At 41.7% G+C, this 24683-nt stretch overlaps 1 protein-coding gene across 1 annotated transcript in view; it reads right to left on the bottom strand.

Annotated features, from left to right (window-relative positions):
• Window positions 1-24683, bottom strand: part of CFDP1 (craniofacial development protein 1) — a 107595-nt gene that overhangs the window by 72530 nt on the left and 10382 nt on the right. The window contains exons 4-5 of the mRNA XM_006888832.1: window positions 24548-24672; window positions 14017-14136 (exon numbers count right to left, since the gene is read on the bottom strand). Coding sequence (XP_006888894.1) covers window positions 14017-14136; window positions 24548-24672 — 245 coding nt within the window. The remainder of the gene's footprint in view (window positions 1-14016; window positions 14137-24547; window positions 24673-24683) is intronic.

Genomic DNA, 24683 nt, shown 5'->3' with positions numbered 1-24683 from the left:
GGGAGTTCTGGTGTCCTAGTGGTAAGAAGCTGTCCTGCGATCCAAAAGGGAAAATGAGACAAAACTGTAAAGGAAGTATATTTAAAAAACATTACAAATACAAAGAAAAACCTCAAACCTTTATTACTAAGACCCTACGCATGGACCGTCAATATCTCGCTCCAATACTTTGAAAACACGTTACAATTCTAATTATACCCAGACACATGCATATGCAATAAGACCCAAGAAAAAGGCAACAGCAGTAGAGATGAGAGAGACAAACAGGTTCAGGCTGGAAGGCATTGAGGGAAGAAGGAGAAAATATTCAGACATTTTTGAAAATTAATTAAAAGAACTTATTTGGTGAGGCAGGCAAGGACAGGGGACAGGAGGAGGATTGGGGCCAGGTGAGTGTGAAAACAGAGGAAGTTCATTTTTTTTCCCCAGAATGAGACAAGAAGTTTGACTTTGCCTTAAACTCTAGTCCCGGCTCTCTATCAGCCTCTAGCAAATCCCTTACTTCATAGGAGCAGTATCTTCCTTTGAAAAATGAGAGGATTAGTAAAAAAATGACTTAAATGTTAGACTGGTTGAGAGGGCAAAGGGATTCAGAAAGACTTTCAAGCAAACAGTGAGAAATACCAGCATGGAGCTCAGAAAGAAGGCTATGCTGGAAGCACAGAGTCAGGGATCACCAGAACGGGTAAAAGAAATGTATGAGTGATGGAGTTCTCTAGATTCGGGAAACCCTAAACAAACCTTGAAAAGGTGTGCAGAGAAGAAAGAGGCATACCAGTCTTATCAGGGAGGGGCACCCTAAGATGGTGAGTCCATCAGCCTCAAATTCCACACTGGGAGGAAGGATTTATGTTCTTTCCACTTTCTGCTGCCCACCAGTGTCCACAGGGAGCCAAGAGATAAAAATATATGGAAAATAAGTCTTTGCTGCAGCTCACCCTGCCTGGGAAACACTGATCTTTTGCTTTCAAAAGCCCTTTGAAATAGGGCTTTTTTAAAAAAATACCACTCTTATTTTATAGACAAGATACTGTACCTCATAATCTAGTAGAGATTTAGCACGACCGCAATCATGCCTGACTCAGCGTGCATGACACTGCAACACACACAGCTGACCCGTCAGCCCAACAGGAAAGCAGGCTTCACCACATCAAGACAGAAATCAAGAGCAAACCTAGACCAATCGGAATGAACCCAGAACTACGGCTGGGAGGCAGACACAATGCTTGTGGTTACTCTTCTAAAGGAAACTTGTTCTGAAATCTTTGCTTTGAAGCCAGCTACACTAGACAAGAGGCCAAGATCAAGAGTGTTTTGTACATGGTATTCCTTGGATCTTTCTAATTCGCAGCTCTGATTCAGGCAAGTCATGTCATGCTTTCATCTCAGGGTGGAGAAAACCCTTCTCATCCTTTCAGTTCCAACCACCGCCAACTCCTCAGCTCTCGAACAGCTGGCGTTAAATCGACACAGTTTAAAGCGGAAGCCAATGTGCTTTTCCTACTTACTCTCAAATTAGCAACTATTGAAACTGTACTGCATCTGAAGCGGGAAAGCCTTGGCTTTTGTATGGTCTCCAGCACCTAGAATCATTAGATTGAAAGACGATGTGAAAATATCAGCCTAGTTTAAAAATATTTCAGCTTAAATTTGCCATAGGCTCCCCTGGGTAACAGGGCTTTGGCAAGACTCCAGGGTCAAGAGACTGAATGTAGTTAAGTGCTGGGCTTTGGAACAGTCTCATTTCCAACCCCTGACCAGAATAATTAGAACTGAGCTGCTTAAAAAAAAAAAAGAAAAAATCCTCAATGTCAAATTAAACTAGTTATGTAACATGAATCTTTTTTTAATAATCATAATTATCCATTAAGTGGGACCAAGATATCTTTATCAAAACTTTAATCAGAACATTAAGAATCATGATGTATTTCTAAACTGAGGAAGGGTTGGTGTTGTTTTTTTTTTTAACTGACTTTAAAACATTTGGAAATAGAATGCTCTAACACAACAGAAGAGGCAGCACACAACACATCTTTAAAGGACGTGCAATTCCTGACCGCTCACATTTTCCAGTCTATAACCTCACATTTTCACCTGAACTCTTAAGACAGTTAAGAACTTATTTACTTTGATGATCTCCTACAATACAAATGCCACGAACAGGGTTCAGATGTCTTTTGTAAAATTTGACAAATGCGGGGTTTGTGACCTGGCAGGTGTAGGGAGGCAGGAGGAACGTTGTGCGTTTGCACAGAGCGGTGGTTACATTGGCCAGAGCAGAAGTTACCCTTCTGGCCTGCCAGGGGATACTGGGTCCTGGCAGGGTGCAGGCATCCTCCTGCCTCCAGCTTTCTTCTCTGAAGCGCATCTTCCTTCCGTTGAACCTGTAGAGGCCCACCCTTCATTACCATAACGTCTTCAGAAACAGCAAATTCATCTGAATAAAAACCACTCCTTGGGAAACCATCCATGTGTAAAAAAAAAAAAATTTGCCAAATGCACCAAAAAAAAAGGAACTTTATTTAAATTCTGGGTGGGGGTAGGGAGTTTGTTTCTTGTCAGAGGTTTGAAAAAGAGGTGAAATGTTAAGCCACACCTTAATGAGCAAGCTATGAAGATCCAGATAAGGCAGTGACTATGGAAAAACCCCACAGGATTATCGGTAATGGCATGTGGAAATGGGGCCGCTCATGTGTTACGGGGGCATCTCAAATTGGTGTTATTTATTTGGCAGCATTTATTAGAATTAAGACATGGCAACCCCAGGATACAACACTCCCACTTCTAGGAATCCACCCTCTAGAAATGCTGGCACAAAAATGTAAAAAAGACATGAACTGTTCATCAACAAGGGAGTAAGTTACTCACTCAGGCTATGGAACATCACACAGCAGAATGTCAAGTAGGCATAATAAATAGACTTTACAAAGGACCTGGCAAGATGTCCAAGACAGACTGTCAAGTGACAATACTAGAGACCAAGATACATATTTTTTGGTTCATTTTTTTAAAAAACAAGAGTAGATAAAGTGTGTATCTGAATACACACTTCATACACAATGCAACAGCTTAAGCATAGGGAAGGATTTGCCCCCAACTCTTAACCAGTTAACAAGGACTAGCCTCTGGGCCTGGGAACAGGCAGGTCAGAAAAGACTTACTTTTACTGCCTTTGGAAAGAAAATTAAGTGGTGAAAACAGAGGTCATTTTTGCTTTTATTTCTAAATATTTTTCAGGTTAAAGTAAAAAAATAAAAAGAAAAGTTTTTGTAACTTAAGGGAAAGAAAAGAAAAGTCATGTTTTACTTTATAAGTCCCAACTACAGAACTGAAAGATATCTCTCGTAGCCTAGGGGTAAGGAACTGTGCTGCCAACCCAAAGGCAAGCAAGCAGTTGGAGTCCATCAGCTGCTTCTTGTAAGAAAGATGCACAACCTCCTCCCATGCAATTTAATCTGAAAACCTGCTGGAGGGTCAGATATGAGTCAGTTTCCACTCAACCACACAAAACAATTAAGAGTTGAAAACAAATTCTAGTAAAATAAAAATGTAGAAATTACAAAATACACAGAAATCTCTTAAAAAGAGACTAATTTATTGAAGCAAAGAAAAATGTATACAGCATTCACATATCTTGTCTCAAGAATGTTTTTTATCTCTGGAATTTTGCCAAAGACAGGCTATCTTTTTAGGGAGAAATTCTGCCCTCTAGTGTACACTAAAAACAACAGCTCCTTGTAATGGCGTGGGCTTCACTGTAATCTTATAAAACAGAGCAGAATAGTCCTGTAAGGGTTTCCAGCGAGCTCTGGTAGTAAAACCTGCCCTGCAATCCCAAAAGCAGGCAGTGGCAATCCACCATCCATTCCACACGGCAAGTAAAGGGAGGCATCTCCTCGGAAAACCCACTGGAGGGTCAGCTACAAATCAGTAAACAGCACCACAAGGGTTTCCCTGGCTGTAAATCTATGGAAGCCAAATGTCAAATCTTTTTTTGTTCTATGAACAACCAGTATGAAGTGCCAACCTTTCAGTTCAGACTTAAAATACTTATATCCTACTCCACCAGTGCTCCGCATACACTTGAAGTTAAAACCCACAATGTGGGGAGCTCTCGTGGCCTAGTGGCAAGAAGCTGTACTGCAACCCTAAAGGTACACGGTTCGAATCCACCAGATGCTCTGCTGGAGAAGGAGGGACAATTTCCTCCTGTACCAGTCAGATCTGATTTGACGGTACATGCACAAAAAATAATAATAAAAAAACAACCCCACGATGTACAATCAAATCAGTAACTTACATAGTTGACGTTAGTGTTTCCACTTCACTCCAAATGCACCACAATCCTCACCTTAAAGGAATGTCTCCATGATGGTTAAGGCCTGTTTGTCAGCTTGGCTGTCTATCATTCTGTGGGTTGACAGCTGTGACGTGGTCATTCCCAGTGAGGTGTGATAGAGTGAAATCATTCCCATGCTGGAGTTCCCTAAGAGCAGCCAATCGGGGGTGGGGGTGTGTGTGTCACTGAGGGTGTGACCTGCATCCAGTATATAGGGAAGGAGGTCTGGGGGAGGTGGAGTGTGTTTGCTCACTGTCCATTTTACATTTGCCTCCTTGGTTCCTCCTTTGCCTGCTGACATTAGATTCCTGTCTCTGCAGCTAAGAGCCACAGACCTGGTACTTCTTTGCCTCTACAATTGTGTGAAGCATTTCCTTTTGATAAATCTCCCTTATAAACATCTACTTGTTGATTTGCTTCTCTAGAGAACCCAGCCTCAGTTGGTATTAATTTCCTTGTTCCTAAATAAGTTTTCTATTATCATACTAGAACTAGGAGTCCTGCTGGTGTGGCACATATGTTGAGTGGACTCCTAAGCGAAGGGCCAATGGCTACCTGGGAGACAGACAGGCAGTCTCCTCCCACAAACACTGTACAGCCTCTGAAATTCAGTGGAGAGTTATTATGAGTAGGCATCAACTCGATGGCCGCACTCTACCACACTAAGGAAATTGTGAATATGATAACTTCAGTTACCCACTCTACCTGTTTGTACTCTCCCAGGAAGCACGTAAACATAAGCACTTTCCTGGCTCTACACCAAAGGAAATCTTGCACAAAAAAGGACACAGAAGTACAGCAAAGTCAAAGCTTTTCATCTATAAAACAGCTGCTCTGCTTGTAAGGATGTCTGAAACCTGTTGATGTTGTAAGTCAAGGCTAAGGGCAAAAGAAAGAGGCCACTGTCACCACAAGCTAGCTCCGTCAGGAAGAATCCAGTGCACACGGGGCGTTGGGCTAGCTTCTAGTGTTTCACCCAGCCAGCACTCACATCTGCTGCCTTCAGTGAGGTAGTACTCGAGCAGGGTGCACCTTAAGTGAATCAAGGAAGCCCAAGATATGTAATACCAGTAAGATCTCCAAGGCACCAAGAAACAGAAGTTGAAAGGAGACAAAGACTACACTCGGAGCCCTCGGAAAAAGACAGCATTTGTCCATAGCCAGCCCTGCATTCAGACTTCTAGCTCCTGAACCAGGTTAAAACCACCCGTGGTCTGCGGGTTTCTTTTATACTTGCACTGGTCTAAGACAAAGACAACCCACTCCCATATAAGCCTGTAAGCACAAATATATAGAGAGGGTAGGAATTACAATCCGTATGTTTCACCGACACAAGTAATGAACCTCTGGGATTCCCAAAATTCATATCCTTCCTACAAGCAAAACATACTGATACCCAATCGTGTCATTCCCAAATCCACTCCTCAGAAGGAGTCAATTACCTGTCAGAAAGAGAACTAGCCATTGCTCGCCCACCTTACCCACAGCTTCCTGACTGACTGTGGACCAACTGTCCATGTACACTCTGTCCCTTGGGAGGACTTGAAAACTTTTTTTTTTTCTTTCAGTGCTAGACCCTTCATTTTCAATGCTAGCCACTGACTGCTGCAATGGGCTCTTGTGTGTCAGAAAGTGTGAGGATAGAACACAGGATAGAAGAGGGTTCAGATCTTTTGTCACAAGGTTGCTATGAGTTGTACTCAACTTGATGGTACCTAATAACAACAACAACAATAACAAAAGAGTAACCTGCCTTCCACGAAGACAGTCAATATGACATTTAATCTGGAAAAGAATTTTATTCCAAAAGGAAACCAACATGGGTATTAAAGGGGCTGTATCAGGCCAGGGAGGGTAGTACTTGCCTTCAGTAGCCAAGCAAGGAGGCCCAGGAAAGAGCAAGTCCTCCTGTTTATCTCCACCTCCTCTCCGGGAGAGAGAAGAACCAGTGGCAGAACTTCATCTCTCAAAGAAAGCCAGTCATTGTGATTCTGGAGTCAAGGTTCGGGATTTTTAAATGGCCAAATAAAATCAGATTTGATGCTGTACTGAGTTTGTGAATGCCTATCTCAAAACGAAGGAAGCTGACAGAAAGCAGGGTGGCTGTGTAACTGAGGGACAAGTGAAACAAGGAATCTCAAAGGGAACAACCGTCCTGCACAATGCACAAAACTCGTCATCGCTGAAACTACCCACTAAGTGCCAGTGGCCTCCTCAAGGCATCATCACAACCCAAATCTCACCACACATCTCCCAGCACCTCCTACTGGGCTGCAGCACATCTGTGAACAACTTTTCATTCAAAAGTGGTATAGCTATGGACATCTATTTACAAAGAGTAACGAAAACAAGGACAGGGCCCGCCCTGAGTCAAGTAAACTGAAATCCAGAGTATTATCAGACCAGAAATATCAGGCCGCAGAAAGCCTGCTGCAGTAACATCCAAAAGAATTACCTTTCTGTCTTTATGTGTATTTTAGTTAGAATCTAAGGGTCTGGGGTTTGATCCTTTTTTGGAGGGGAAGTGCTTTTACAGTATGACAGGACATTACAATTCTCCCAGCAGCCTTTCTTCTTACAGCAGGAACTGACATACTGAACTGTACAAGCTTCAAAGAAATCATGAGTGGAAAATACCAAGGCACCCAAATCATTCACATTTTTCTCTCATGGTTCATTCTCTTATTCAGGAACATTTCCATGTTACCAGACAACACAGCAATTCCAGTACTAAGTATATATCCAAGGGAAATGAAAACACACACCTAGCCGAAAACCTGGACCCCACAGAAGCAGGCTTCATAAACAGCCAAAAATTGGAAACCACCTATGTCCATTAACTGAGGAATGGAAAACCACTATAAAGTATCATTCATGTAACAGAATAGTGTTCAACCCTAAAAAATGAATGAGGTACTGATATATGCTAAAATGTGACCAAGCCTCAAAAAATACTATGTTAAGTAAATGAAGTCAGACACATAAAACAGCATATTGCAAGATTCCATTTACATGAGATGGCAAGAACAGGCAAATCTGGAGGCAGAAAAGAAAACGACTGTTCCCTGGGTAGTGGGGGGGACGGAGATGAGCACTAACAACATGCAGTTTCTTGTTGGGGTAATGAAATCATCACGGTGATAGTAGGTCACAACTCTGTGAATATACTAAAACCACGGAACTTGGACAATTTGGTGGGCTACAGAGCATACGAAACATCTTTCAATAAAGCTGTTAAAAAGGAGCACCTCCAATTTTAAATCATTAAAATTGATTAGCCCTCACAGAGTATTACTTGAAGAGGTGTAAAAAAATGAAAGACTATGTTTCCTAGAATACCTACTTGTAATTATTCAAACTGTGGGTCGGCTATGAGTGAGTCCAACTCAAAGGCACACAAGGACAACAGCAACAATTACTGTAACTGTCCTGATGGTCATCAGTAAGCTCTCCGGATGTTCTTTTGGAACAAGCTGACTCCCCTCAGTGGAATGCTCATTCCCCAGGCATAATTAACCTCGCTGGGCAGTTTCCCCAGGCACATGCGAGGGAGGCCCTCAGAGAGGATCATCCCAAGAGAGGCCGAGAGAGCCTGTCTTCTGTTTGTTTGTTTTAACATAAATAAATATGCTGTAAAAATGCTGGGGCCCTTTCTTTCCCTCTTGGTGAAAACATCTGAAATATAATTAGATCCATACTTATAATATTATTCTCAATTCAAAAGCAATTCTTTTAAAAGGATCTTAAAAAAAAAAAACAAACCACAAAAACAAAACACACCACTATAGGTCTGACTGATTATTATAAAACTCAAAATTTGTTAGCCTTTCCTTCCAACACTGTGGCTATGCTTGACTTTCTGCTGCTGTGAGATTGCTCAGTGTTTTCTATCAAAAATGTTAACAAATGTCAGAGTCAAGCAAAGGTCACATTTACAGTGTCACCTACTTGAGCAGGAAGAATGCAGGACATCCATGGAGTCCCCAGCACTAGCCAATAGCCGGCAGGCACTCCCTGGCCTTCTAGGTCTGATATGGCCCTGTAAGGTATTTGTGTCTCTTCTACCTTTGGGTCAAACACTAGTAAACTGATTATCACCCACCATGTTATTTCAAACTTAACAGCTTTTAAAAAAACCTCAATAAACCAAGGTGACAAAATTACAAAGGAAAATGATGTCTTCTAAGCTTTTATTTTACTGCTTTAGGCTATCCCTTATCAACAAGGCAGCAATTAAATAGTAAGCCCTTAATTAAACATACAGAATTATAAATTTTAATGAGACTAATGGTAGCTCGAGGCTAGAATAAAGTCAGTCATAAATGTGAGGGTGAATGAAGCCTGGCCAGCTGGGATGCCCACAAAAGCTGGTGGAAGCCAAAGCTAGGGTTTAGTGCTGGTTCTGAGGACTACAGGACAGCAGGGGACTGGGGGAGTCAAGGGAACCACTCAGCTTGGAGGAACAAGGCAAGGGAATTTCAGCAAACTAAACCAAAAGGATCTCTGATAGCCCAGCAGGAAAGAAGTTGTACTGCCTACCCAAGGGCACATGGTTCAAATCCATCAGCTGCCGCTAGGGAGAAAGATGAGATTGACCTCCTGTGTGATTCATAGCCTCTGAAAACTCATTGCTATGAGTCAGTTGGTTCCAACTCAATGGCACACAAAACATCTAACCAAACATAAAGGGCCCTGGTGGTGGAGTGCAGACTGCAGTGTTTGGTGGGAGAAAGATGTGGCAGCCTGGTGCTTTCAACTACCAAATGTGGAGAGCACTCCTCTAGCCATCTCGGATTCTTGCCTCTAATTAAAATTGGGTGTTTGGTTTACTTCAGTCCTAAAGCATAAACTTCAGCTTTTTATAGTCTAAGCAGCATGCTATTTTAAACATGTGGAGGAAATGCATTTTCAGTTACAAACATTTGCTGCTCCAAGTCTGTTCTCATTTGTCAGCAGAGGATGTGGGACAGGATGTTTGACTCTTCTGCTCTGGTTTTCCTGAATTGCTTAAATCTGTTTACAGAAGAAAATACACAAATAAAGTGTTTCTGCTGGGCAATCTCTAGACACCAAAGCAGCTCAAAAAATGAAAAAGAAAAAGAAGGCTTACAGAAAGATGACTATTGTATTAGGATCCTCCTCTTAAGTGCTCCTCATGTACGTCCTTCCCTTGTAAAGCCTGTCATAGCCACATGTGCAGGGCGTAGATCCCGCTAATAGAATATGTCCCCCCATTGCCCCAGTACAGTCACATTCCTCTCAGCCCAGTTTTTCTTAAGCATAGTTATGACTGGAAAAACTGAGACGCCACTCAGGAAAAGCAATGTGCTAACCCTGAAGGTCTTCTTATTACATGTGTACAACCGTGGGGCTTTTTCTCTGTCATACCACAGACAGAGCCCTGTAATCTGTTGTATTCCATTACCGAGTCCAAAAAACAGATTCTGAGTAAATTTTACTATAACCCTTTAGAAAAGGGGTCAGCAGTTCATTAATCCACTGGAAGACAATTGCTGTTAAGCCCCCCAAATCCCCTCTCCACCCTCCCTCCACTGCTCTCTGGCCTGTGAGAGACCTGTAGGGACCACATCCACAAGGACTATTTCTCTCAGGCCTCAGCAGCTACCAGGACGGCCCTGTAAGCGCTGGGAGGGGAGGAGAACAGGAAGAGCTGAGTATTTATTCCATGGCCTCTCCCTGTTCAGCCCATCACTCAACTAAAGGTCTTGACTACTATCGGGAGGTCCCTTACCTGAGGGCCTCTCAGGTCTTGCCTCTCTCATACCTCTCCAGTCTTGCTCTTTTATGCTCAGGGATGGTTAATGGAACCTCGTTATTACTAGGACTGGGAACACAGCACAATTCCTGTCTCCATGGTTTCCCACCATTTGGAACTAATAATTCTCCTTGAAGTATCCCAATATGAAGGTGCCATCTGTTTCCTGTCAAGTCTCCCCACTAGAGATATTATCTCAGTACATTTCTTATCCTGGAGAGGTTATTAGCGCTGGCTAAAAAAAGGAATAGAAGTAGAATGCATGGAGATTTCCACGTGAACTCAGATGACTCAGGTGAAAGAAGCGAGCTGACCTCACCTGAGCTGGCACTCTTTCCTCCTCTGGTTATCTCTCAATTATAACAACATGCACCTATGTACATATACGTGTAACAAGATTGTTGTTGTTACATGTAGCAAGACTGTTGTTGTTAGATGCTCTCATGTTGATAATGACTCATGTACAACAGAACAAAACACTGCTCATCCTACCTAGCCATGACATAATTGTTGTTAAGTACCATCAAGTCAGAATCAACTTTAGCTGACTCTCTGGCAGGTTATACGAGGTAGTAAATCACACTAGAGGAGACTGCCCACCTTTCTCCCTCAGACCAGGTGATGGATTCCTACCTGCTTTGGGTTGGCAACATCATTCCTTACCGCTAGGCCATGACAGCTCCTTGTATGCCATAACTACAGTATTCTCTGAAACAAGCAGCTTCAAAGGAGTATCTCCAAACACCAATAAGGATTACTTCATGATGAAACACCCAAGGAAACAAAAGTAAAAAGTATCCTCATTGAAACGCTGCCATAAGGTGATGAGCTTTTGCTTTTATTCCTCTCTGAAGCAATTTTCATAGAAATGCTTCTAACGAATGCAGCAGGCATCAGATTAGATACAAGTATAACAATCCATGCAAAACCTGCAGAAGGCTAACCTTTTCTGCACATAATGTACTATATATATATACACATATACATATATATGTACGTATGCCCATATATATATATAAACATAAACATGCATAAGAAACTAAATACCTGGCCTGCAAAGCCACTATGATGAGTGTGTTACCTGCATAAAAACATGGTCAGTCAAACTGCAGTCTTTAACAGTGTTTTCCAGATCAGGAGGAACAGATTACAAAACCAGTTTAGTGGTCATGACACCTTTCCAAATGAAGCTACACACAATGTGAAACCAAAATCATGACAGTGCTTCACACAAAAGGCTCACTGCGATCAAGTTGACTGGCTCGGGGACCCTGTGCGTTATCGACAACTGCTCCATGCATGTCCTCGAGCTCCTGGCTGTAATCCTTACAGAGCCGATCACCAGCCCTTTCTTCCTCAGAACCACCAGTGGGCTCAAACAGCAGACGTGAGGCCAGAAGTCCCTGAACCCCCGAGGGATGTCATCATGGAAGTAAAAGCAAGCATTTCGTCAGTTTTTACTTTTAATCTGCCTGCATGTATGCATGTAGGGGTCAAGCGTATTCCCTAAAATAGTTTGAAAGCAACTAGTTCAAAGAGCTTACCTTTCTAACAACATAATGCTAAAAACGTGTTGCTTTCCTATCTCATCCTTCTACTAAAAACATTCTTTTTTAAAATTTTTTTATTATTTTGTGTGTGTGTGTGTGTGTGTGTGTGTGTGTACCGTCAAATCGGATCTGACTGGTACAGGAGGAGATTGTCTCTCCTTTCCCGGCAGAGCATCTGGTGGATTCGAACCATGCGCCTCTGGGATTGCAGTGCAGCTTCTTGCCACTGGCCACCAGAATTCCCCTTAAAAACACATTTTAAACGGACTCTTCACACATTCCTGGTGGGACTATAAACTGGTGCTCTCACCATGGATAGCACTTTGGCTGGTTCTTCAATAAGTTAAACACAGAATAATCATGTGACCCCAGTTACACTCAAAGAACTGAAAACATGTGTCAAACATAAACTTACACCTGAATGTCCACAGTAGCCTTATTCACAACACCAGACAGTAGGGACAATCCAAATGGTTATCAACTGGAAAATGGATAAACAAAACACTGCATATCTACACAATGGAACAGAATTAATTCAACCATAAAAAAGGAGACGTACTGATATGTACTACAACTCAAATGAACCATGAGAACATGTGAAGTGCAAGAGGCCAGACACAAAAACTACATGTTGTATGACTTCATGCACACGAAATGCCCAGGATAGGCAAGGCAGCAACACAAGGCAGATAGGCAGCTGGCAGCACCATGCTGTCAATGCAGTAAATGCCCCTCACAGCATCCTTCATCTGTGAGTGCTTTCCCACAGAAGTTCACTTCTTTCAAATGGTTACTGGAAAGCAGCTTGAGAATCAATGACCTATGGCTCTCACAGTCAGGCCTGGAGAACCTGTTAACGTGTACCATGGAGCTCTCTCTCCTCCACTGTCACCTCATCCCATGTATATCGCGCCCACTGTGGCAGCAAGCAGTAAAGCCTTCTATTTCTGAGGTTCCTGAATAACCACTCCAAGACTCCAGTGGGAAAGACATATTTTGGGTAAAACGCAAACAAAAAAAGCATGCTGCAGATGTGGAGACAGCGCCAACCACATCTCGTCACTGCTGACTACCGTGTCTTACCACAAGCACCTGCTGGTCACGGGCCACCTGAGGGCTGAAGCAGGGACCGCTCCTGCTGTAAAAGCAGCTCGGAGACACCACAGGCGAGGCTGGAGACTAGATACCCTAGCCTCCTTGACCCTCCCTGGCCTTTCATGATCTCTCAGGTCTCCTCATTGTCCCTGCCCTGCCTTCCTCACCTCTTTACTGGGATGTCCTCAGAATACTCACCACCAATGAACTCTGGTGACCTAGTACTAAGAAGCTTCACTGCAATCCCAAAGGCACATGGTTCAAATTCACCAGCTGCTCCATGGGAGAAGGAGGGACAACCTCTTCCTGTATTATTTACTGCCTCTGAAAACCCACTGGAAAGTCCACTGTGGGTTGGGTCTGACTCCACAGCACACACCAACAAAGACATATAATCAAATTTTTGTCTCAGGATCTGCTTCTGGGGAGTACAAACTAAGCGCACACTGGAGCAAAACACAATTATTTGGCGCCAGGGATACACAGATGGAAAAGGCCTGCCTTAGAAAAGCTTAAAACTTAACAGGAAAACCAATGGTTTGCTGGTTGTTTAATGTAAGAAAAATCAAATAAAACTTCCCTAGGCAAAGGTTGTGTTTTCAAAGGCTGAAGGAAGAAGACCTGACTGAGGGTCAGAGCAGCTCACTCCGTTGTCCTGTTCCACTTCAAACACTGAGGATGGAAACACCAGGACCCCCGAGCAGTCGGCCAGGGGGTCAGTGGGCTTTCCAGGTGTAGTCTGTGCTCCTTCCCCTGCAGACCACAGCCTGGCTTCTCTTACTCCTATGACCCACATCTACCTCCACTTCTTCAGTGAAATTAAACTGGGACACTGGAAAACGTGAAGGGATAAATACAGCTATGTTTCTGACAACATGCTAAAAGAAATAGTTATAAACTGCCTTTGACTTTTTTTTTCTTTGCAGCCACTGGGGAACTGCATCCAATATAGTCACTAAAAATTAGTAAGCTTTGATGTTGCTGCTTTCATTTTAAAAGTTTTTAAATGCAAAATTATGACATGCTCAGCATGATGGTCAACATTCAGTCAGGACTTCATTTAGGCTACAACCAAACAATCCTCTGGAGAATCAGCCTCTGCAGCTCGCTTTCTGGGACCTGAGTTAAGAAGGCAGAGCTGCTGATAGCGATCCTCTTGCAGACAGGAGCTGCAGGAGGACTCACAGCTGTCCTTGTACCGAGAGCAGCTTCTCTAACAAGCCAGGTCCAGCTGAGGCTGGGCCCTGAGTACTCACCCTGAGCCTGCAGGGACCGAGGGGAGAGCTGAAGGGGAGTTCGCCTGTGGTTTCTCTTTTTCATTTTGCTTGAAGAAAGATTTGGCTTCTTTAGATGTAGCATCCACCTCCTTAGTCACCCTGTACCAGGAAAGCAACATTAAGTTTACAAGAGGAATAAAGAGACATAAAAAACTAAAAAAAAGGGCTAAAGGACAAGTCAGCAAATACCGAGCTTTCAACAGATTCTAACTGCTAAGTTTGATGATTAGTTTACTACAAGTTCATATGGCAGAGCCAACAATTATAGCCAAAGACTGTAACAGATTAAGTTGCTGGTTTTGGGGCCTTGGATCACAGGCTTTGAAGACAGCAAGATCAACTCTCATAACACAATCCTAAAAGACAACTGGTACAACACAGTCCATCAAGACAAAGTCTACATCCTACGCTGGTGGGGTCTTAAAGCCTGCAAGCAAACATCTAACGTACAAAGAACTGGTCTCAACAAAAGAAAGGGAAGAAATACAAAGGTGTACTGAAACAATTCCAAAGAACTAACAGGCCACAGGAACTTCAACTTCCAAGGTGCTGAGACCAGAAGAACAAGATGGTACCTGGCTACACCAGTGATCATCTTAAACATATCACAGTGGAAGATCCTGGATACAGTTGGGGGACACGTGGAACTAAACTGGAAAGCATAAAAGGATCAGGCTTACCCTGAGACTATGGCCCTTAATTCTCCAGCCAAACAATAGGCAAGCCTATAAGGTGATCATTAGTACCAAAAGACACTCAATTTTCAGAATAACCAACCTTAGCTGGCAAAAGTGCAGTATTTATCCAAGCATAAATGCCTGAAGGCAAGGAAGGGATAGGACAGAAGGATTGATGGAAATGAGAGTCACAGAAAGGAAGTAGGAAAAAGTATGATTACATTTCAGGTATCATCATTCATGCCAAGAAAAAAATGCATGATGGTTGAATGAAAAACCAACTTGTTTTCTAAGCGTTCACTCAAATTACAATAAAGACAATTTTAAAAGCTTAGCAGAAGTCAGAAATATTTTCTCTCCTAACATTTAGAAATGAGTGGCTATGTATATAAAATTTTACCTCCTTTATTACTTCTGTCGCTAAAAATGTATACTCCAATATAAAGTAAATCACAGTCCACTGTGGGCCACTGGGTGAAGGCTGAGAAGGCCTCTGAGTTGATTCCACTACACTTAGTATTCAGATCCAGCCCATTACTAAGCACTGTTGCTAAGAGAAAAGCACCTGTGTTACTTTAAGGAGAAAAGTAGTAATTTCAACAACTGGAGCTACACTACAGAAGGATCTCACCTAAAACTACTCCCTGAAAAATACCTAAGGTAGTACAAACTTGAGAGTGAAAGAAAGCAGTACAACTGGAAATCCCACTCAATTTCAAATCTGGGAAAACTGCCCTCAAAAAAGCTCAATTGTAAAGGAACACATAATGCTATTTAAGGCAGCGAAGATGTCAGAGAGCAGCAGAAATAATGCCTGAGTCTATTGAGGCTTGCCAGGCCAGCACAAACATGCTTCCCTGCTCCTCAGACGATGAACTTGACTTGGTCAATGGCATGCCAGCTGATTTGACAGGAAGAGGCTCTAAACATGTCTGCTGTTTCACTTATCCCCTTGACTTCCTTCCTTTAGATTTAAAAATAAGTCTAGAAAAAACTAAATAAAAAAAGAAAAGAACTATAAAATAAGAAATAAAACAAAACAAAAATGTCTAGTGTGGTTGCAGGTCTAAGAGAGCCGGGATATAATCTAAAGCGTATAAGCAGTTTTGAAGTTGAGCCAGAACAAGCTTGGATGAATTGGATCCAGACACCTAGAGTCACAGGAGCAAAAAGGAAATGCTCACCACTGTAAACCAAAGTGTTTTGGGGTGGCCTGTTACTCAGAGCCCATGAAGGAATGAGCCCATTGAGGGCTTGGAAACCCAGGATCACAGCCTTGGGGGTTGGCTAAGTTGAGTGGCATAACATATAGGCCACAAAGACAATACTTTATCTAGTCTCTACTGTGGTCTGTAGTGACTGGGGTCTTAAAGGCTAGCAAGCTGTCATTTAAGACGCAGCGACTGCTCTCTCCCCACGTGGAAGAAAGAAAAGTGAGGAAAATCCTGGATTCAAGGCAAAAATAAGGTCCAAATAACTCACACACTATGTGAACGGTAGCTCCATTAACCTGAGACCAGAAAATCCAGTTGGTGCCTGGCTGTTACACTACTCAAGTGATCTGAAAGGCCCACAAAAGGTCCTGGACAGAATGGAAGCAAAGTACAGAACAAACTTTACAATTATGAAGTCCAGTTTCGCGGGTTGACGGAGACTGGCAGAACCTCCCAGTGAAAGGCCCTGAGACACCTCTCAGCCCTAAACTAAACCATCTCTGTGATCACCTTGCAGTCAAACAACAGGCCCATAACAGTGAGGAACATGCTTCTCAGGATAATGAACCTCAGAAGGGCAACATTTGTTCTGAGATATTCCGAGGGAAGGAAGGAAGGAGCACAAAAGGAGGAAAAGCAGAATGAGAGGAAGTGTTGTTACACTAAAGGGATTGGTACTAACGTTACAAAATCAAAATGAGTATAAATTATAGAAAGGAAAACTAATTTGTTCTGTAAACTTTCACTCAAACCACAATGAAAGCAAAAAAGAAAACAACCTCTCTCATACATTGCCATCCAGTTGGAACCACCTCACAGAGAGATGAGGGAGAGATGATGGCATGTGCCCTTGAGTCAGAACGGACTCACAGCTGACTCTCCAGTGTTTTCAGAGGCTGTAAATCACAGAGGAGATGGCCCATCATTTTCCCTTGGAGCAGCTGGTGGATTCAAACTGCCTGCTTTTTTGGGCTGGAGCAGAAGTCCTTAGCCATTAGGTTACCAGAGCTCCCTATACAGAGAAACACACAGTTCTAGATATCTACATTGTTAATACGTGCTATTTAGTCAACTAGGACCCACAGCAACCATATGAATAGCAGGCCTGTACTATCATCCTCATCATCTCAGTATACTTGAGCCCACTGTTAGTCACTGTGTCAGTCAATTTCACTAAGAGCTTTTTGCTGACCCTTCACCTTTCCAAGCATGATGTCTTTATCCAAGGACTGGCTTCTCCTTACGAAATGCACAAAGTATGTCAGCTGAAGTTTCCTTGCTTCGAAGGACCCTGGTTGCACTTTCTCCAAAATGTTATTAATTTGCTCTTTTGACAGTCCTTGGGACATTCAGTACTCTTCTCCAACACCCCAACTCAAAGACAATCTACTTCTATCACTGTTATTCACTGACCAACTTTCAGATGCATAGCCAAACAACTAAAAAGGCCAGAGTCTGAATGAGGGGCACCTTAGTCTTTACACTGGCATCACTGCGTCTTACAACTTTGGAAAAGTCCTTGATAGATTTTCCCACTGCTCAAGTCTTTTGATTTCTTGACTGTTAGTACTAAAGCTATTTCGGACCCAAGAAAGATTAAATCACTGACAATTCCAATCCTTTCTCCATCGATCATAATGTTGTCTATTGGCACAGTGGTGGTGAGGATTTCTATCTTCTCAATATAGAAATGTAATTTCTCGTGAAGCCTAAGTGCTTCAGGTCTTCACTTTCATCAAGCAAAGTTGTGTCATCTGCATAATGCAGATTTTTGATGAGCCTTCCTTCAATGCTGATGTCACATTCTTCTTCATCAAGTCCAGCTTTCCAAATAATTTAACATACAGATTGAGTAGGTATGGAGAAAGGAGACAGCCTTGACATACACCTTTCTTGATTTTAAACTATGCAGTGCTCTCTTGTTCTGTTAGGACAATAGCTTCTTTAAGTATAGGTTTCTCAAAAGCACAATTACGTGTTCTAGGATTCTGTCTTCTCAATGTCAGCCATAATTTGTTGCAATCCACACACTCAAATGCCTCTGTATAGTCAATTAAACTCAAATAGACATCCTTCTGGTATTCTCGGCTTTCAGTCAAGATCTTTCTGATATTAACAGCTACCTCTGGTGTCAGAGCCTCTTCTAAATCAAGCTTGAGTTCCTGGCAGTTCTCTGTTGATATATTGTTCTAGCCATTTTTCAATCATTTTCACCAAGATTTTACTTGCATATATTGTTTGGTAATTTCTATATTCTATCAGATAACTTTATTTGGGAATGGGACAAATATGGATCTCACTCAGTCAGGTGGCCAAGTAGCTAACTGTCTTTCAGATTTCTTGGTACATCCTATTAAGTACTTGAGGGATGTTCAACAACTGGTATCCCATCAACTCCTGGGGCCCTATTTTTTGTTAATGCCTTTAGTGCAGCTTGAACTTCTTCCTTCATTACCACTGATTCTTGATTGTATGTTACTTCCTGAATTGGTTCTGAGTCAGTAAATTATTTATGGTACAGTGATGCTGTATTTTTTTTTTACTATAGGATAGTATACACACAGTTCCTCACTATCACAAATATTGCAGTTGTTTTTCCCACATTTGGGGACATCACCGGGGTCAGCATATGTGGAGTGCAATAGATAAGCCTTGGCCTGGTGAAACCACCGTCATGGTGTTATATGATGGTATCTCTCCTGCTAGTTACGTATCTTTACATCTTCTTTTAGTGTTTCCTGAATTATTCAAGATTTTGCCCACAGTATCCTTTAGCATTGCAACTTAAAATTTGAATTTTTATTTCAGGTTGAGAAGTGGTGATTTCTTCCTTTAGATTTGGATATATATATATATATATATGTGTGTGTGTGTGTGTGTGTGTGTGTGTATATATCTCCTGTATTATATGTTGTTAGACCCACATATATGTAAATGTATGTATGTGTATATATGTCTTGAAGATCTAGTCAGAACCAACTCATAGCTTATCCTCCAACAGGTTTTCAGTGGCTGTAAATCATTAAGAGATTGTCCATCTTTCTCCATTTGAGCAGGTGGTGGATTTGAACTGTACGACTTTGGGATAGCAGTGCAACTCTTTACCCACTAAGCCACCATGGCTTCTTGGGTGTGAGGGTGTTTATCCATAGGCTACATAGCAATTCTAAAGGGAACCCTGTGGCAGAATCTTTTTCTAAATGGCCATCACAGTATTTCCCATCCCATATGTTTTTCTCACTCTCCCAACAAGAGGGGGAGTTTACATTAGCACCCCTTCAAACTGTGCAAACTTCTGTGACTGTCTGTACTCCTGACAGACTTCAGTGGAAATGTAACCACACGACTTCTGAAGCTAGCTTCCATCTGCCTCTCTTGAGAATGCACCTTTTGAGAACCCGTCATTACACACAAAGTCTGACTGACCTGAAGTCAGCACGCGAGACAGCGAGCATATGGGAAGACCGCTAAGAGGTGGATGCCAGAAGAGCACGTTCCAGTCAGCTGAGGCTTCCTAGTGCTGGGACTGGGACATGAAACCCTCAAGGTGGCGCCAGACCCACTGCCTGACTAGACCTGCACAAGGGACCCTGTGTAAGAACTGCCTGAAGAGCCGAGTTAACCGCGGAACCACAAGGCTATATAAAATACATGTTTTCATAATGCACATTTTGAGACAATTCATTACACAGCTACACAACAAAAAGAGATGAAGCTCAAGTAGTCCAAACTATAAAGAAAGCAAAGCAGCACATTTGGTTTTATTTATCAGAGTGATCGACAAGTCTTCTACAGCTGCCATCTAAAGCAGTTAAGTAAGCAACTTCTGAGACACAACCTCTAGATATTCTATGTGGTTTGTTCATCTGCTGCACATATTTAAAGACCTGGTCTCCACCCTTAAAGCATCGAGTCCAGCAAGATACGAACCATGTATGTTAACAAAACATGATGCAGCATATAATACATAGTAGTCACCATAAAGGCAGCATGAAAAAGTTTAACTAGTCAGAGTATCTCTGTTAATTCTTAAAGCCAATGTCCAAGCCATTGTCACTACTCAGAAATAAGTCACCCAAAGTGGAAGAGGCTTCCTTAGAGACTTCAGCAGTGAACACTAAGTAATGTAAGCAGATGACTCTGCACTGCTAGGATAACTCTAAATAAGCCACGAGACTCTGAGCTGTAAAGTATCTTCAAGCTGAAGAGTTAAATTCTTGATCATCCCTAGAGAAAACCCTAACAAGGAAAAGCTCACTATTACCAACAGTTAATTCAAGTATTCTCAGCAGAAATTCCATCGTAACGTCATCACTTACACAGAACTTCCTGAAAAGTCTATTTAGGCAGACTCCATGACTGGCTTTTTCCAGAACGGTGAGTCATTTAGGAACATCTGAGCTAACTGGTTGAGCTGCTTATGTGATAGGGGAGGATAAAAAGGTACACTTTCTGTCCCATTTTCCAGTTAATGATCTAGTCAGAAATAAATTTTCAAGAAAAACTGTAAAACTTCAGAATGTAATCAATTTAAAGCTTAATAGAACTAGAAGTCTTTGTGCTGCCACCTAATACAGACTCCTCATTCATTACTAGTTCTTATATTTCTTACAGATGAAGTATATGTCTCCGTTTTATGTTAAGAGAAAAAGCAGAATGACACCAAATGCAGAGTTGATTCTCATGACCATTATAGCACAAAATAGGTTTTCCAAGACTGTAACCCTATGTTGTTATGTGCTGCTGAGTCACCTGCAACCCACAGCGACCCTGTATACAGGTCTGAACCCTGGCCTGTCCTGAGCTAGTCTCACTAATTCTGACACACCAACCCTCACTGCCCGTTACTGTATCAATCATCTCATCCGGGATCTTCCTCTCTTGGGTTCTCTCTCCATCCTTCCGAGCATGATGTCCTTCTCCAAGGACTGGTCTCTTGTGGCCACATGCCCAAAGTATGTGAGACCGAGCTTCAAAATCTTTGTCTCCAAGGGAAAACTTGGTTTAACCCTCTCCAAGACAGATTGTTTTCTTCGTGGTTCATGGTCTTCAGCATCACTATTTGAAGGTATAGATTCTTCCTCTGTTATCCTTAGTCATTGTCCAGTATTCTAACGCATAGCCAAGTAATTACAAAGGCCTGGATTAGGCACACCGTAGTCTCTAGACTGACACTGTAACTCTCTTCAGAGCCCAACTCTTCGGCCAGCATAGTGGCTGATGGGTTTAACCTACCCTACCCTACAAGTCAGCAGCTATGCACTTTATTCACAAGAGCTTTCCAACACATTAACACCAAATTCCTTGTCTTTGAGTTGGTCTGAATCACAGAAACTCTTGAGTTTCTATGCCTGCAAATCTTTATTTAGATTACCCATCAGACCTCCCTCAGAGTGGCTGTTGGATAGAAATCACCTACTTTACACTCAACTTCATATACCAAGTCCAGACCTGGTTGTCAATTAAAATTCAGACTGATCTCACACAGTTCCTTGGTAAGGACTCAAAAGACTTAAATGTATAAATTTGTGTCATTTTTCCAAAGTAACCATGGTCTCCTCTATTACTTCTTTTCCTCAGGAAAAAGGCCCATTCCCTCTTTTGGGATGCCTAGTTCCTAACAATATTGGTTTATTATTATTTTTTGTGTATATACCGTCAAATCAGATCTGACTGGTACTGGAGGAGATTGCCCCTCATTCTCTAGCAGAGCATCTGGTGGATTCGAACCGTGTACCTCCAGAAATGCAGTACAGCTTCTTGCCAGTAGGCCACCAGAGTTTCCTGTTCCTAACAATTTTTTAAAAATTTATCTAATCCCCTCAAAAAACCCACACCATGAAACTAAGCAAATACATTCTGTCAACACAAACTCTTTGTTTTCTTTCAAGGGAGGGTGCTAAAAGAAGTTTTTGTCTGTCGTATTATGTATTTCTGAAATATCTAATATTAAGATATGTGCATGTATGAGACTGTATTTATAGAGGAACAAATGCTTCCATATGCAGGTATCTTTATGTTTGAAAGACATGTGCTGCCCTCTTCTGACAAACAATGGAAACAGATTTCCTAAGTCCAATGGCTTTCAAGATTAAAAATGGAAATGTGTGACACACAATTAATATTGAGAAACAAGTCTACAAAATTTGCTTTGATTATGAAATTTAATGACTTCTCATAGAAACAATTATCAGTTTTTCGTATTAGGTAAGGCCACTGGTAAAGTTATACATTTCCTTAGATAACCTATCTCACTGCCGTCGACTCATAGTGGGTTCTCCAGCGGGTTTCCGAAGCTGCAAATTGCACAGGAAGTGACTGTTCATCTTTCTCCCTCGGAGCTGCTGGTGGATTCAAAACGCCAGACCACACTGTCACCTGAGCTCACTCAGGTTGTCAGAAGGGGTCAGTGCTTGGGAAAAGACATCATGCCGGGAAACGGGGAGGGCTAGTAAGAAAGAGGAAGACCCTCAATGAAACAGAATGACAGTGACTGCAACAATGGGCTTGAGTATGGCGGAGATCATGACGATGGCACAGGATAGGGCAAGGTTCCCATCTGTTGTTCACAGGGTCACTATAAGGCGTAGTCAACTTGACAGCACCTAGTAACAACAACAGATACCCTAAATGACATGTGGGAAAAAAATCAAACCAAGAAAGACTTTTTATCATTACCAAACCTATCTTCCTACTTTATGAAACTTGGACCCTACTTGAAGGTTTACCACTAGTGTTCTACTGCCCCCTATTGGAAAACTCAATACTGTGCAACCCGACTTTGCAATAGAGAATGCTGCAGACACTTGGGATCAAATTTATCAACAGTGAGGCCCATGAGGTGAAAACCAAAGAGAACAAGACATTATCAAGGTAGCATTTTTGCCTAAAATGACTCATCTGAAACTGCTCATGAGGAAACAATCCAACGTGGCCTGAACTCACTCTTAATATCATATTGTGAAATAGTTTTAAAAAAGTTCTAACTCAAGGAGACTCCATCTCATGTACTCTGGACATGTTGTCAGGCAGTAGGTACTAGGCCCCGGAAAAAGATATTATGCTTGGTGAAGTACAGGTCAGAGAAAAAGCAGGAAGACCCTCAGTATGATGGATTGACAGAGTGGGTGCAACAATGGGCTCCTGCACAGTAAAGGCTGTGAGGATGGGGCAGGCCTGGGCAGTAATTTGTTCATTGTGCACAGGATCACTGTGAGATGGGACCAATAACACTTGAACTAACAACAAATAATTAAAAGGAGCCCTGGTGGCTTAACAGAGAAGCACTCAGCTGGTAACCAAAAGGTTGGCTGTTTGAACCCACCAGCCACTATGGGAATAAAAAAGATCTAGTGATCTGTTTTTTAACAATTTTAGCCTATGAAACACTCTGGGGCAGGTATGTACCTACAAGTACAGCTATGAATTAGAATCAACGTAAGGAGCTGCGCTGCCAACCCAAAAGAACTTGGTTCAACTCCACCAGATGTGGGAGAAGGACAATCTTCACCCAGTGCAATTTATTCCCTTCAAAAACCCACTGGAGGGTCAGTTAAAAATCAGTTTCGACTTGGCAAGCTCTGGTGGCCTAGTGGCAAAAAGCTGCACTGTAATCCCAGGGGTATGCGGTTCGAATCCACCAGATGCTCTGCTAGAGAAGGAGGGACAATCTCCTCCTGCACCAGTTAGATCTGATTTAATGATCTGATTTAAGGGTACACACACACACAAAATTAAATTAAAAAATAAATAAATAAATGAGTTTTGACTCAATGGCACAGGACAAGAAGTTGTACTTAGTTATACTAAATTAATTAAAAATAAAGTGTCACTATGTGCAATATAAAATATTTTTAAAGGTAAACAAACTAATATATAATACAAATTTTTTTTAAACGTGTCACTATGGCACTATGTCTAAAAGTAACTCTCGAATGGGCAAACAAATATAGTGAGCAGACAAATCAACAACTGGTGAAATCTGGATGATAGGCATAGGGGTGTTGGCTGTTAAAAGAATATTCTTGAAATGCTTCTAGACCCAAAGATTTTTTTTGTTTTTTTTCCAAAAGAAAAACTATGATTAATGTTTTAGTTATACAATAAAATGATGTCCTATATCATTTATAAAATGGATAGTCATAAACTTTTCTGTTAAATATTTTCACTGAATGAATTGTTAAAACTAGTTATTACAAAAAAATTAAAAAAAAAAAAAAAACAACACAAAAACCCAAACTAGTTATTACAAAACAAACAACACAAAGCAGTTATAACTAAAAAACATAGGGAAAATGTAATTTTCTCAGAATATAAAATTACTCTCAAGGAAAACAAACCATACCTAAAAAAACTATAGATTAGCAATTCATATCCTCTCAAGTAATATTAACTTACAGACGTGATGATTTTATATTATAGATAAACAGATAACTATCTGTATGAAAGGATTCTCCTTGTGTTCCCCGAGAATTTGCGGAGTCATCATTTCCCTTTAGTCCTGATAAAATACATCCAAAATATTATGATGGTGTGGAACAAAGACAGAGAACTAACACTATATAGAAGGATGCTCATTTTTTAAAAAAATAATTTCAAAATTTCTGCTAGCCCTCTTACCTGACTTCTTCACCAGCAAAATCAAACACCTTGGTGATCCTGACCTTTTCAGCTTCTGGAGGCCTTGTCAGATCCTCAAGTTTCACCAACTTATTTGAACTTGTTTCTGCAGCTTCCTCTTCTCTCTTAACTCGTG

Source organism: Elephantulus edwardii, unplaced genomic scaffold (genome assembly GCF_000299155.1).
Source record: "Elephantulus edwardii isolate Elephantulus edwardi_28Jun2011 unplaced genomic scaffold, EleEdw1.0 scaffold00072, whole genome shotgun sequence".
Lineage (NCBI taxonomy): Eukaryota > Metazoa > Chordata > Mammalia > Macroscelidea > Macroscelididae > Elephantulus > Elephantulus edwardii.
The sequence above is the reverse complement of the archived record's forward strand: the minus strand, read 5'-3'. Positions and strand labels throughout refer to the sequence as shown.